Source organism: Perca flavescens, chromosome 3 (genome assembly GCF_004354835.1).
Source record: "Perca flavescens isolate YP-PL-M2 chromosome 3, PFLA_1.0, whole genome shotgun sequence".
Taxonomy (NCBI): domain Eukaryota; kingdom Metazoa; phylum Chordata; class Actinopteri; order Perciformes; family Percidae; genus Perca; species Perca flavescens.
This window is the reverse complement of record NC_041333.1, coordinates 29504729-29517647: the sequence shown is the minus strand read 5'-3', so window position 1 is coordinate 29517647 and position 12919 is coordinate 29504729. Positions and strand designations below refer to the sequence as shown.

Below are 12919 nucleotides of genomic sequence, written 5' to 3'. Positions count from 1 at the left end.
GGGTGCTTTGTTACATTTAAAGAGTATGAACCACATTTACGAGCACACAATACTGACGATATCTAATTGAATTAGTTCCTGAGCGCAGAGAGGTGCAATGCGTGGAATAATTTAAAGACATGGAAATATTAATTACATATCTGGGTAAAAAAAAATATTTGTTTTCAGGACTCTGAATTTGATGTCTTTTCAGTCATACTATTTCCACAAATTGCCACTAGAAATGTAATTATTTATAGTGGGTGTTTGGTGGTTAATGGTGGCTGTTAAGATGCCTGCAGTCCTTGTTCATTGCATTCACCAGATTGATAGAAACAGACCGAAGTGTTTCTACTGGTTGTCCATGTACAGTAACACAACATAAATATATTAACTCGGCAATGGTGCCGAAAGATCCCAAAAGACAATTTAGATTGACACTCCAGCTCATGTTGTGTGTGCGTAAATATGCGCGATAGAGTCAGAGAAGAACAGAAGTATAGAGTTAGAATGAAAAGCCGTTGGTGCCACAGGTGTTTTTCCACTGTGAATGCATCCTTCAGGGCCATCAGTAGAACATTTAGTGGTTAAAAAATGACCAACTTCTTTAGCAGTAAACGCTCTTAAAATGGACGAGACACACAAAATAACAAAACTAAAAAAATAAACTGGGGGAAAATGTGCAGTATGTGCCACTTTGTTCATCAGACATTCAACACGTGTGAGGACAGACATCCGTCACACTGTTATGTTTTGCTCATGTAAGGTCTTCTCATGTTCTGTGATTTTACAGTTTAAAGCGCAGGGGACTCTAATCTTCTGCACTTCCTCTTTTCCTGCAATGCGCACTCAGATCCCATTTCATAACACATCAAATTGCGGCAAAGCCACAGCTTATGTAGCCTGATCAGCCCTCTCCATGCCACATGGTACTTTGTCCGGTGCTCTAGCGCCACCGAAAGGATGGCTGTTGTACGGGCAGCTGTGGGAGCCACAGGAGTGCGGAGAGCCTGTTGCGCAGTACAGTATGTGACTGCAAAGCTGATACCGCATGGCTGGTAGAACATGAGGAGGAGATGCCATTATCAGAGCCTCGGGCCATAATGTGTCCATTGTGCAAAACTGAAATCTTCATATCTCCTGCTGTCATGAGTGCAAGAAAAAAAGAGTGCATAAAATATGAAAAATGCCAGTTAAAATATTTTCACCTTTACATAGCACATAAAATGGCCAAAATGGCATGTTTTGCATATTAATATAGTTGGTTATGGTAAGCCACCAAGGGATGTGCAGTAGATAAATGCATAATATGCTGTATGTATGTGTGAAAATAAATGACCATATGATGATGTAGATCAGTTTGATATAAATAATGTCAAATTGTAAATCATAGCATAAAACAAGATAAAGCTTCCTTATTTCCTATTAATCCAATTAAAATCTATATTTTTCTCCATTCAAGCTTGTAAAATGGCTGTAAAACTCAGCATGGAAGTTCATTGCTGACTTTGGAAATAGTAGTTTGACCAAAAAATGTCCACTTTTTTTGTTTTTGTAGCTTTCAAGCTCACTTTACAGTCTTTATCAGCAGATGAGGTTTTGTTCTCACTGTCTTCATCAGCAGATGAGGTTTGTTCCGACCAAACTCCATCCACTGATGAAGACAGTGAGATGCGAGTGGAATGCGTGAAACTGCAGCTGTGCTCAACCCTATTTCAGTTGGTTGGATGGATTCCAGTTGTGACACTTTTCACTAATGAAAGTATCAAAAATGTACATAAAAGCTACTGCAGCATCTGTCTATCTGCCCATTACAAAACAAATCAAGCTTTTGGTGCAAGTCAATGAATACCATCAGTGAATAATACACCTGTTTTCTGTCAAGTCAACCAAGACCCCAGGCTGCAGTGTCTGCAGAAGAAGAAAATCCAAACATGTTCAACACCAGCCTTTCATCAAGAGCAAGTCCTCTGAGCTAGGCCATCAACAGCAAAAGCGAACCGGGAGCTGAAACCTGTCAAGCAAAATTATTGAATAATATAAAAAGGCTTTTAACCAAAGCTTAGAAAACTAGCTGTTCCCTGTTCCAGGGAGCCAAGAACAGCACATAACATTGGGTCAACAAGTGCAAGGCTAGCAATGAGATTGAAGCATTCAGCCAGCAGAACAAACATGCCTTAATATCTATTCTAGAATTTCAGTGCTGAGATTGCAGACAAGAAGGAGATCAAGATCCTGCAGACTTCTTGGCTTCTCGGAGGAAAAGCTCATGAAGAAAATAAGGACGGATGGCACTGGAGAGGCGCCTGAATGAGCAGAGAAACAGAAAAGAAGAACAGAGTGACAGATGCTTTGACCCAGACTGCTGTCTCCAGTGGCAGAAGGAGACATCCTGTCCCCTCAGGGCTTCAACCAAGTCAGCCGGCCCTAGTGGAGAAGCAGCAAGTGTGGGACATGAGCAGAATTTGTTGGATGGACAGGAGTATTCATCTTGAGCAGGAGATGAATCAAGCCCTTTCTGCAAAGAACCTGGGTTCCAACCAAAACAAAGGAAACAAAATGAAAAGAATAAAGGAGGATTCTGAAAAATCCTTACAGTTCTTCATATTAAGAACCTCAGTTTAATTTTAGCGCTGTAAATAGGTTATAGTTGTAAAAGATATTTCCCCCACCCTCTCACTGTCCCCAACATTACCCAAACCCTATCTGACCTATTTAGAACTTGATTTAAAATTCAATTTAATTACAGTTTTAACATTGTTTTCATTGACACATTTTATACACACCTTAATTCACAAATATGATAATTATATTTTCCAAACAAAGGAATGCCTGTATAGCTATTATCTAAGTTCACCCAACACTGACGGTGGTAATTATACATATAGGGTTTTCTTGATTTCATGTGTGTTTGATTTTCTTCTCACTTGTTTTTAACCTGGTCATATGCTTTTGCTATGTCAATAGTACTATCATTTCTTTTCTGTTCTATTTTATGTGTTTTGGCCTAGGACACCAGGACAGTTATGTGTTTTACCTGATCTATGACCTGTAGATCCAAATGTAGACATGCCATGCCACATGGCCTGTGGTGGAAGAAGTAGATCTTTTACTTAAGTAAAAGTAGCTATACTGCAAAACAATCCATAGCCCATTACAAACAAACATCCTGCACTGAAAATTATACTTAGGTAAAAGTACTATCAGTAAAATGTACAAAAGCATCAAAATTAAGAGTAATCGCTATGGAGCTGGAATGGCCCCTTCCATTCTTATTTTATATAATTAAATTATTACTGATGCATTCATTTTAACATACAGTGATTGATTGTGTAAAGTAGTACACCATATTTATAAACTCATCCTAAATTGTGTACTATTTGAAATATGTACAGTAACAGGCAACTAAAGCTCTTAAATACATGCAGTGGAATAAAAAGTACATTTCCCTTGAAAAAGGAATAAAGTTATAAAGTAGCATAAAACAGAAATGCTCAAGCAAATTAAAGTATAGTACATAATTACTTTCCATCAATGCAAATGATGTACTGTATAACATTTGAATGACAATATGCTTATAATGCTTTCTGTTCATGTATTGAGGATACTGCATGTTCAAATGTAGTAATGAGATCAAATGATGAAAGAGACCCTGTGTCAAAAGAGTCAGTGTTCCCGATCGCTGCCTCGTCCTCCCTTTAAATATAACTACAATACCAAACAAAAGAAATAAAAACTTACCTGCACTGCCTCTTAAGCTGTTGAGCGTCACTCCACCATATTATCTATGAATGTGTATTACTAAATGTGTGTTAAAGATGAGAACAGGCCCATCATCTGAAACCAAAATGATGGCCCCCGGCCAGTCTAAATAAGTACAAGGAGAGTCAAAATCAGGTTTAATAAACTCCAAACCCCAGCAGATGTCCAAAATAATTACTACAATCTGTCACCCAAAGATAAAAATAGGTGATCTTTAAATATTTTGCATTATTAATGGACTGCTGTAGTAATGTCATCAAATGAAGTCGCCACGAACCTCAATTAGACCTGCGGATATTGGAGAGGATCAAAGCAATAGAGTCCTTTCTACACTCATGCATCAAAGGTTGGACAATTTCAGTTTTATAGACTAAAATGTCATTGGCAGAGACAATATCAGCATCTGGTGTCGTTTTATATATACAAATGTATTTAATCATACAAATATGGCCTGTTCTCAATATGCTGTTTCTGAACACATAAGTAATGTACACTGACAATATTTCAAATATAAATGCTCGCTCAAAGGGATAGTTCTACATTTTGGGGAAAGGCACTTATTTGCCCCTCATGAGATTTAGATTGATACCACTCTCATTTGTGTTTGATAAATATGAAGCCAGAGCCAACAGGAGATTAGCCTATTTTAGCATGAAGACTGGAAGTCGGGACATAGGCTAGTCTGGCTCTCTCCAAAAATAAATAAATAACCCACCTGCCAGCACCTCTAAAGCTCACTGACTAAAGTGGTATATCTTCTTTTTTTAATCGGTACATCAAAAGAAGCTGTGATTTTACAGGGATTTACGCGCTGGAACTATTTTTTGCCAACATCTGTTACCGTGAGGTTGCCAAGCAACCAGCAGAAAGAAAACCAAATTTGGCGGCATTACATTTTTCAGATAAATTGAAAGATGAAGTGTCCGTTCATGGTTAGTAGTTTTTCTACTTCTTTACCTAAATAAAGAATTTGTAAAAAAAAAAAAAAAAAAAAACACAAGATTGTGACGAATGTAGATCTGATTAGAAGGTTTTTTGAAGGAGCCATAAATGTTAATACATGACATATACATTGTTTGTATGTAGGCTACAGAACACTTTATATTAAAAAAGAGCCAACCCAATTCTCTATTTGAACTGCTTCAGGCAAGGCAAGTTTACTTATATAGCACAATTCATACACATCGGCAATCCAAAGTGCTTTATAAGTGAGATATAATAGAATCGTAGAGAAAATAAAACAGATTTGAAGCTGGCTACAGTTGGAACACCTTTATTTCTCTGACTTACCGGAAGCCAGTGTAAGAGTAATATGGTCAGTTATTTTCGTAGATCTCTGGCAGCTGCATTTTGTATATATTTTTTTGCCTTTGTTAGACTAACAAAACTCTGTAACTTAAGTTTGTGACTTCTAATAATCTAATTATCTCTTTCTTAACAACATAACTCTGGTCCTGCTGAAACTACCTTGAGCAAATCCCTGCTCACTCCTCCTATGACCCTGACCTCTGACCTCCCTGACAAGTGGAGTGAGATCAATAGGATTCACTAAGGTAAAGGGACCTACATCAGCACGACAAGTGCCAGCAGTGCACTGAGGAGGCTACTGAGCAGAGCTGGCAAGCCACAAGCCGCCCCGGCTCCGTTCTTATCGTTGGTGAAGATGGTGTGAACCGCATGTGCTTCAGTTTGCCCCTGGCAGTGCCTAATGTCGGCGCCCACGCAGGCGGCATAGGCCATGGCATGGGCAATGTAGTTCTGCTCCTGGACACCCTGGAAGAGGTGGGCCATAGGTCCGCGGGCGAGCACTGCCACATCCTCCCCGCTGTGGGTGGCCGACTGCATGGGGACGGCAGCCAGCTGGACGTAGTCTTTATTTTCTAGAAAAGAGACAGAAATATTGCGTTTAGCCTACAACTTCTTGCACTGCCCCCAATTTGCCAAACTAAATCCACTAATGCAGCTTTAACTAAAGTGTGACTGAATAGATGTTGAAAAGATTATGTAAAATTCTAATCTTCCATGTGGGGGAAAAGAGCAGTACTTTTATACTTGTACAATCCTATCTATTGAATTGTGTTGTCATCTTACCTGAACTGATCATTTTCTTTCTTGGTTTATAAGAAAATAATGCAAATTAAATTACTAAAATGTCAGCAAGAGACAAAAAGTACACCTGATTATATTATAAGGAAAGGTCACACTGTATTATTGGACATGGATCTCAAATGTAAAGGTCATTCCAGTTGTTTTTAAATAGTTTTCTCTTTCCCATTGTGTGTTTCCAGCTGTTTGTCCCAGATAGATAGATAGATAGATAGATAGATAGATAGATAGATAGATAGATAGATAGATAGATAGATAGATAGATAGATAGATAGATAGATAGATAGATAGATAGATAGATAGATAGATAGATAGATAGATAGATAGATAGATAGATAGAAAGTAGCTATTAATTACTGACTGTTTAAGGAGTGTTGTAACTTGTCAGGAAATTTGATCAACTGAAGTCTGTGATATTTTCGTGGAAAGAAAATGAAGAAACATTGAGCGTGTCTTACTAGTGTTGACATCGCGGATGTCTGGACGCTTGCCATTTGTGATTTTGTGTCCGGGTCCGTTGCCGTACATCAGTGTGGTGTAAGGCAGCACGTCTGTAGCCCACAGCGGAGATTTACCTTGAAAATCCAGAGAGACCATCAAACATTATCTTCGATTTATCTTTCTTATTTTTCAGTTTTTTCTCTCTGCCTCAAAGTCCTAAACACATGCACACATGAACACACAGGCACACACACACACACACACACACACACACACACACACACACACACACACACACACACACACACACACACACACACACACACACACACACACACACACACACACACACACACACACACACACACACACACACACACACACACACACACACACACACACACACACACACACACACACACACACACACACACACACACACACCAAAGAGGAGGAGTCTCTGAATCTCTAGGATGCTGCAGGAGGAGCTTGTTGAGTGTTTCTCTCCGGTTTAGCCATTATCCTGGCGAGTCTCCCCGCTAATGGAGAGCTCAAAGTTTCACAAGCACATTAATCACTGCTGCACTAGTACACTGCTGGGAGGAGGAGGAGGAGGAGCAGGAGGAGGAGGAGGAGGAGGAGGAGGAGGAGGGTAAAATAAGGATATGACTGAAAAGAGTGTAGAAAGCTGGGAACACCACAACATAATATAACCCATGTGAATATTTTCAAACCACAAAATCCCCCAAATATCCTTGTTTTCCCTAGGATTGTTTTCTGTACCAGGTGTAAACGCCTCTGAAGCAGCATTTAAGACATTTTAGGAGACACTAAAATTCTTCATTGAAAACCAAACAAGAAAAAGTCCTCGTAACACTTTATATTACTTTATAAATTCCAGTGTAAATGTTTCGTACCAATGAAAAACCTCCTGAGTACTATTGGTAGGGGAGAAGTACATGGAGTAAGGGGGTAACAAATTTAGCATTTAAGAGAGACCTAGAGAGAAATTACACCACAAGTAATTACCCTGTACATATTAAAGCCTTTCAGTGTACAGACATCCCAAAAGGCTTAGCCTATATTTACTTTCACAATAGCAATGTAATGAGCAGGAACCAAACTATGTGTGGCGCAAAATCTTTTTTTAACGTCAGCTTTGATTGTAAAATGGATCTTAAATTGGACCCAATAACTACATTACTGTTCCCTAATATTTTCAAATCATTTAAAAAAAACACATCTTTATATTTAGCTACAGCTGTATAGGTACACTCTTTTTTCCCAGGCTTAGCCTAATTATTTGTGTAGCGACAATAACGTACATTATGTTTATAGTAATAAGTACGCACAATACCAGGAACACTGAAAGCCATCGTTAGTTTTATTATTTTAACCTGTGCTTTTCCTACTGTGACATGTCAAAATGTCTTCTGTGTAAAAGCATGAATACATACAATGTGCTTTGATCCATTATATAAAACACTGACATCTACTACAGTACAGGCAAACCAGTAAATCAGTTTAACCCTTATAACACCCTCTGTCGCTCCATGAATGTGTTAGGTTCAGCCCAGGTTTTACGCCTCAAAGTAAAGGAGAGGGAACAGCGATGGAGAAGGAACAGAGAGTTGAAGGAATAGAAGTAAGGAGTAAGTAAGGTCAATACAGATACACACCAAAGGGAGATTAACAGGTGAGAAAGACTGATAGAGCGAGGAGAACGAGACGATGAGTCAAGAGAGATGGTCAATGTTGATGGTCAGGGACAATCAGAAGGAAGAGAGACGAGGAGAAAGCAAGGGACTGAAATAGAAAGGCTACTAGCTTATGTGTTTACCTGGGCTGTAATTTCAGGGGAGAGAAAGCAGAGGAAATGTCAAGCTGCTGGTGGCAGAGGCACACTGAAGCTGAGAGGAAGCAGGCATTACTTACACACACAAAGACACACAAAACAAGCACAAAATGCCACCTTGGGTGTCTATTGTCATGGGATATAAACACACCTGGAGGGGGGAATGGATGGGAAGAAAAGGAGGAATAGGGGAGAATGTCTCCTGCGTCAAAACTCAGAACTCTCTTGTCATATGTAAAAAAAAAAAAAAAAGCAGTGAACTGATTTCATAGTACCACATCAATCTATGCATTTTAGAAAGAGAGAAATACAAGAAGTCAGTTCATAATTACCCAGAATGCTCTGCCCTCGAAATGGATATCCATTGAAGGTAACAGAGTGGGAGTGGTCAGCCATCACTATAGTTAGAGTTTCATGCTCTTTGGTGAGTTCAAGGCCCTTGGCTATGGCGTAGTCAAAAGCAACCGTCTCATGGAGTGCCATGTACGCCCGGCCAGAATGGTGAGCCTGGTCAATACGCCCACCTGACCACAGAGACAGGGAGGGGTTAATGAGGAGGGAAGGTGAAGTAATGGCTTCTGGTACTGCTTGGTAGGCTACTTTAAGTGACAGAAAGGACAATTGATTATTTCTCTTCCTTCAAAATTAAGAAAAAGTGCTTGGTTTTGGAAAACGTAACCAGAAACCACTGGTTCATTTTTTCATTTATCTGTATTTAATTAGGCTGACTCAGTAAGACAACGATTTATTTAGTACATTTATTTAGTAAAAGAAAATATAGTGATTCAGCCAACTATCAAGACTTTTTATTTGTAAGTCCTATACTTAAAGTCCTTATTTAAAGAACTGTTAGTTATGGAAAAACACTTCTTCTTCTTCTGAAGTCTTCTGACCTGACTTTGACTTGTCTTTATAGACTTGAGCCTTAACTTGGAACTTGTCTGTGATCTGGAGTGACTTAAGACTTGACTTGTACTTGTCTTATATGACTTGACATGTGACTTGGAACTGTCTTGAATGACTTGAGATTTGCTTCTGAGGGAAATATTTGGCTCTTAGGAGCTAAATGCTCCAATATGTTCACCAGCTAGCTTGTCTTTTTGACTTTAGTCAATACTTTGAGGTTTCTGAAATAAATCAACAACTGACTTGGGCTAATTTGAGGCTAATTTGATTTGTATCCCTTCACTTGACAACTGACTCAAACCTGGACAAGACTTTGACTTGTCTCCAATGACTTTGACAACAAAGACTTTACTCATGACTCATGACTCAAAAGTTGGTTCTGACTTGTGACTTGTCACCAACATGCCACTAATTTCTTGAGATTTGACTCTGACTTGTCTTGGATGACTTGAGACCTGTGACTGGACTTGTCTTTAAAGTGTGATAAATCACTGAAGAGGACAGTGAAATGTATTTAAAGAGCTGTCAAGACTGTACAGCATCAGAAAATACCATTTGCCAAGTTCAAAATGGATGCATAAACAGCAGATGTGAAGTGTTAGATTCCAAAGTTGAGCCCTTAGTGAGCAGACTACTTACCTCAATTACAAGTGAGTCTGAAAAATGTCTCTTGGAATAAAACAAAGCATTTGGGAAGGGGACCTACTTTCTCTTGCAAAGAATTTTAGATCAAGCTAGGGGATAAAGCTGATGTTTGTTTTTTTTTGTTTTTGTTTTTTACATTCTTCCTCTCCTGTCCTCTCCACCAGCTGGCAGCTAGCTGTATTGGAAAGTGAGGCAGCCTCTGGTTAATAAGTTGTGGTCTCAGTGAGCTGTCAATGATTGGGTGTACCATATGCCTGCTTCTATTTATACATTTGCTTGTTATTTTGAAGTCATTGTGAAGACACTCAGTAGCACCATGGAGTCCCCAGGCGGCTGCCTCAGATTAAAGGAGAGATGGATGAGGAGGCCGGTGAGGCAGCCGGGTGGAACAGAAACACGTCAGCCAACCACAATCCACTAGCGCACACTGCGGCAAACTCATTGAGCTGTATGTAGAATTGATGTCAAGTCACCAGATCCACTGCAGGTATGCACTGTTCTCCAATGTGATGTATTCTGGAGGTTGTCGCACTACCACTCAAACAAACTCAATATCAGGGCTAAAGTCGCTGTAATATAAATGTAAACACATATTGATGTTTTAGCAAACCACAACAATTACCAGAGTATTCCTTTAATTGCCACTTGGGGCCCCTTTGTGATTACAACAGGGTCAATGATTGAACTGATCCACCTAGAGCATCACTGTGTTTTTTTTCCTTATTTTTAGCAGAACAGTCACCTCTCTGCAGATTTTATTATCTAACCTTTAAAGGATTAAGTGATGGGGGTGTATGGTAGGTGGGTAAAGCTGCTGTCCTCACCTTCCACTAGCAGGAAGAAGCCTTTGGGGTTTTTCTGGAGGATGCGGATAGCCTTTTCTGTAGTCTCTACGATAGACGGGTCCATGTTTGGGTCCCTTTCCGTCTCAAAGTGCAGATCACCAGGTTCAAACAGAGCTCGGGAAGAGAAGGACAGACCAAATCATTTTTATGTAAGAAATACAGTACGTCAGTTTTATCAGCCTACAGTGGAGGTGCAGCAGAAAGAAAAGCCCCATCTTCCTCCTACTACTGCTATTTTCAGCACACAGGAAGTGATAAACTACAGTGTGTGAGGCTAAAATACAAAGTCTCTACAGCAGCAAGTGAGCACTCAGTCCAGCATGATGACTGAATCTCGACATTTCCTTCACGCCACCACACACCACAAATAACTGAATACCTTTCAAATTTATACCGGTGGAGGCAGAGTAGCAGTGGAATAACCATGATTTGAACATTTGGACACAAGTGGGTTACACTTGGAGCAGGGCCACTTTTTCTGCTGTCAGTTTATGCTGGTTGGTTGGAATTCCTTTACAAGTTAAGGGAAGCTGGATTACAGAGAAAGTACTGGCCCAATTTGCATGACACTTGGTGGAAGGGTGAAGCACAGGCCAAGGAAGAACCCATCAAATTTTGGAGCGGACTTGAATCACGGGGCAGACATACAAATTATTTCTCACCTTCGTTAACATTCCAAGACAGGCCATTTGTGCTGCATTCATGTTGTGTGGGTATAATCATATTTCATGGCTAACCTGATCCAATTCATTTGTTCTTCGTTGTCACGCAAATACTGGAAACCAATCACTGTGTTGTTTAATCACTCTCAGCAATAAAATACAACACATCTTGTTTGTAGCGTCCATGTTGTTTCCACATTACAACTTAAAGCTCAACTCGGAATATAGGACCATCCGAAGAGCACAGGAATGCACCATTGGTGTTGGCGGACGGCTGCGCTCTCTGAGTGCCATTCTAGTTCTATAATTTTCCTGACAAGAGTTAAATAAGAAGATCAACACCACTCATATGTCTGTACCTGTAATATGAAGCTGGAGCCAGCAGCCAGTTATTTTAGCTTAGCATAAGGACTGGGAACTACATATAAAACAGGTTAAACTAAAAACAGTTTTGGTCATTTGGGGGTTTAAGAGCTGCTGGTAGTTTGTTATCTTCGGAAAAAAAAGTCAGTGAATACAATGAATAACTCAATCATAATAATAGGAAAATAACAGCTAAATTATGTCATCATGACATAATCTATAAATAGTAAACAGAACCTTGCACTGTCCACAGATTTCCTAAATGGCTGCACGCTGTGAATGTTTTTACACCTCGAAAACATTATGTAGGTCAGGTACCGTATTTTGAGATAAAACATTCAAGACTGACATCACTAATACAAGATGAAATGAAAAAGCTGCTGAGTAAATCAAGGACACTACAAGGCTTTTGATGTTGTGTTCTTCAATGGCCTGATGGGAATGCCTTGCCTTCGTATACTGCTATGCTGCAGAAAAACGCATAAGAGGGCAGAGGGAGGTAAATAAATAAAATAAATACAAACTCACCCATGAGGTAGTCAGTGGTTTCAGGGTCAACAGCATTGAAATCTGTTTTATTCCACACGTAGTGGGCTACCTGTGTCAGGACATGAAAATGCACACATTGAGTGGGACAACTTGCCATGCGCACCCCATAAACTTGAATACAAGTAGAACGAAAGTCTGGCATCAATGCAAAATGTTAATGCTGTCACTGACGTAAGCCATCCGTCTTTTATAGTTGCAGCGAGTTGAAAAGTTCTGAAAGAAGCTGTTGCTATAATTAAGGCGGTTTTCTTGGTTACTGTGTCTGGTTAAACAAGTGTTACCTTTCCAATTTTCATGCTCTGCCACTCATCAATGAGGTTGCGTCCGTCTTTTCTTTTGCCCCTAGAGGAGTAATCCCTGGGGTATTCGGGATCTTTTGTGCCCTTAGGGGTCATGTACTTTCTACCACCACCAATGATCACCTGGAAACACACACACAAGCACAAACACACACACAATTAAATGTAATTAACCATTCTAAAACAGAATACAATTGTTAAAAACGAATGAGAATGATCTGTGTTATGGAGAACCTCACATCTATGTCAGTGTTTTTGAGCAGTTGGGAGGCAATGTCGGTGCAGCCGTCCGTCTTGGCAGCATCGGGCATGTCAGCGTCACTGTACCACTTCCTGCTGGCGCTGTGGGCGTAGCTGGCTGCTGGGGTGGCATGTTGCACCCGCGTGGTTGTTACAATGCCGACAGACTTGCCTAGAAGATTGATTTGTTTCATGCTTAATGTATAGTGGATGTATAGGCCTATACGTACAAAATACGCACTCTGCTGTATGTTTGTGTAATATATG

The 12919-nt window shown here is 39.9% G+C and overlaps 1 protein-coding gene across 1 annotated transcript in view; it reads right to left on the bottom strand.

Annotated features, from left to right (window-relative positions):
• Window positions 1–4868: 4868 nt before the first annotated feature.
• alp3 (alkaline phosphatase 3) overlaps window positions 4869–12919 on the bottom strand; it is a 13696-nt gene continuing 5645 nt past the window's right edge. Inside the window, exons 6-12 of the mRNA XM_028574012.1 lie at window positions 12652–12824; window positions 12395–12535; window positions 12093–12162; window positions 10519–10653; window positions 8476–8667; window positions 6306–6422; window positions 4869–5621 (exon numbers count right to left, since the gene is read on the bottom strand). Of these exons, the coding sequence (XP_028429813.1) occupies window positions 5305–5621; window positions 6306–6422; window positions 8476–8667; window positions 10519–10653; window positions 12093–12162; window positions 12395–12535; window positions 12652–12824 (1145 nt within the window). The 3' untranslated portion in view covers window positions 4869–5304. The remainder of the gene's footprint in view (window positions 5622–6305; window positions 6423–8475; window positions 8668–10518; window positions 10654–12092; window positions 12163–12394; window positions 12536–12651; window positions 12825–12919) is intronic.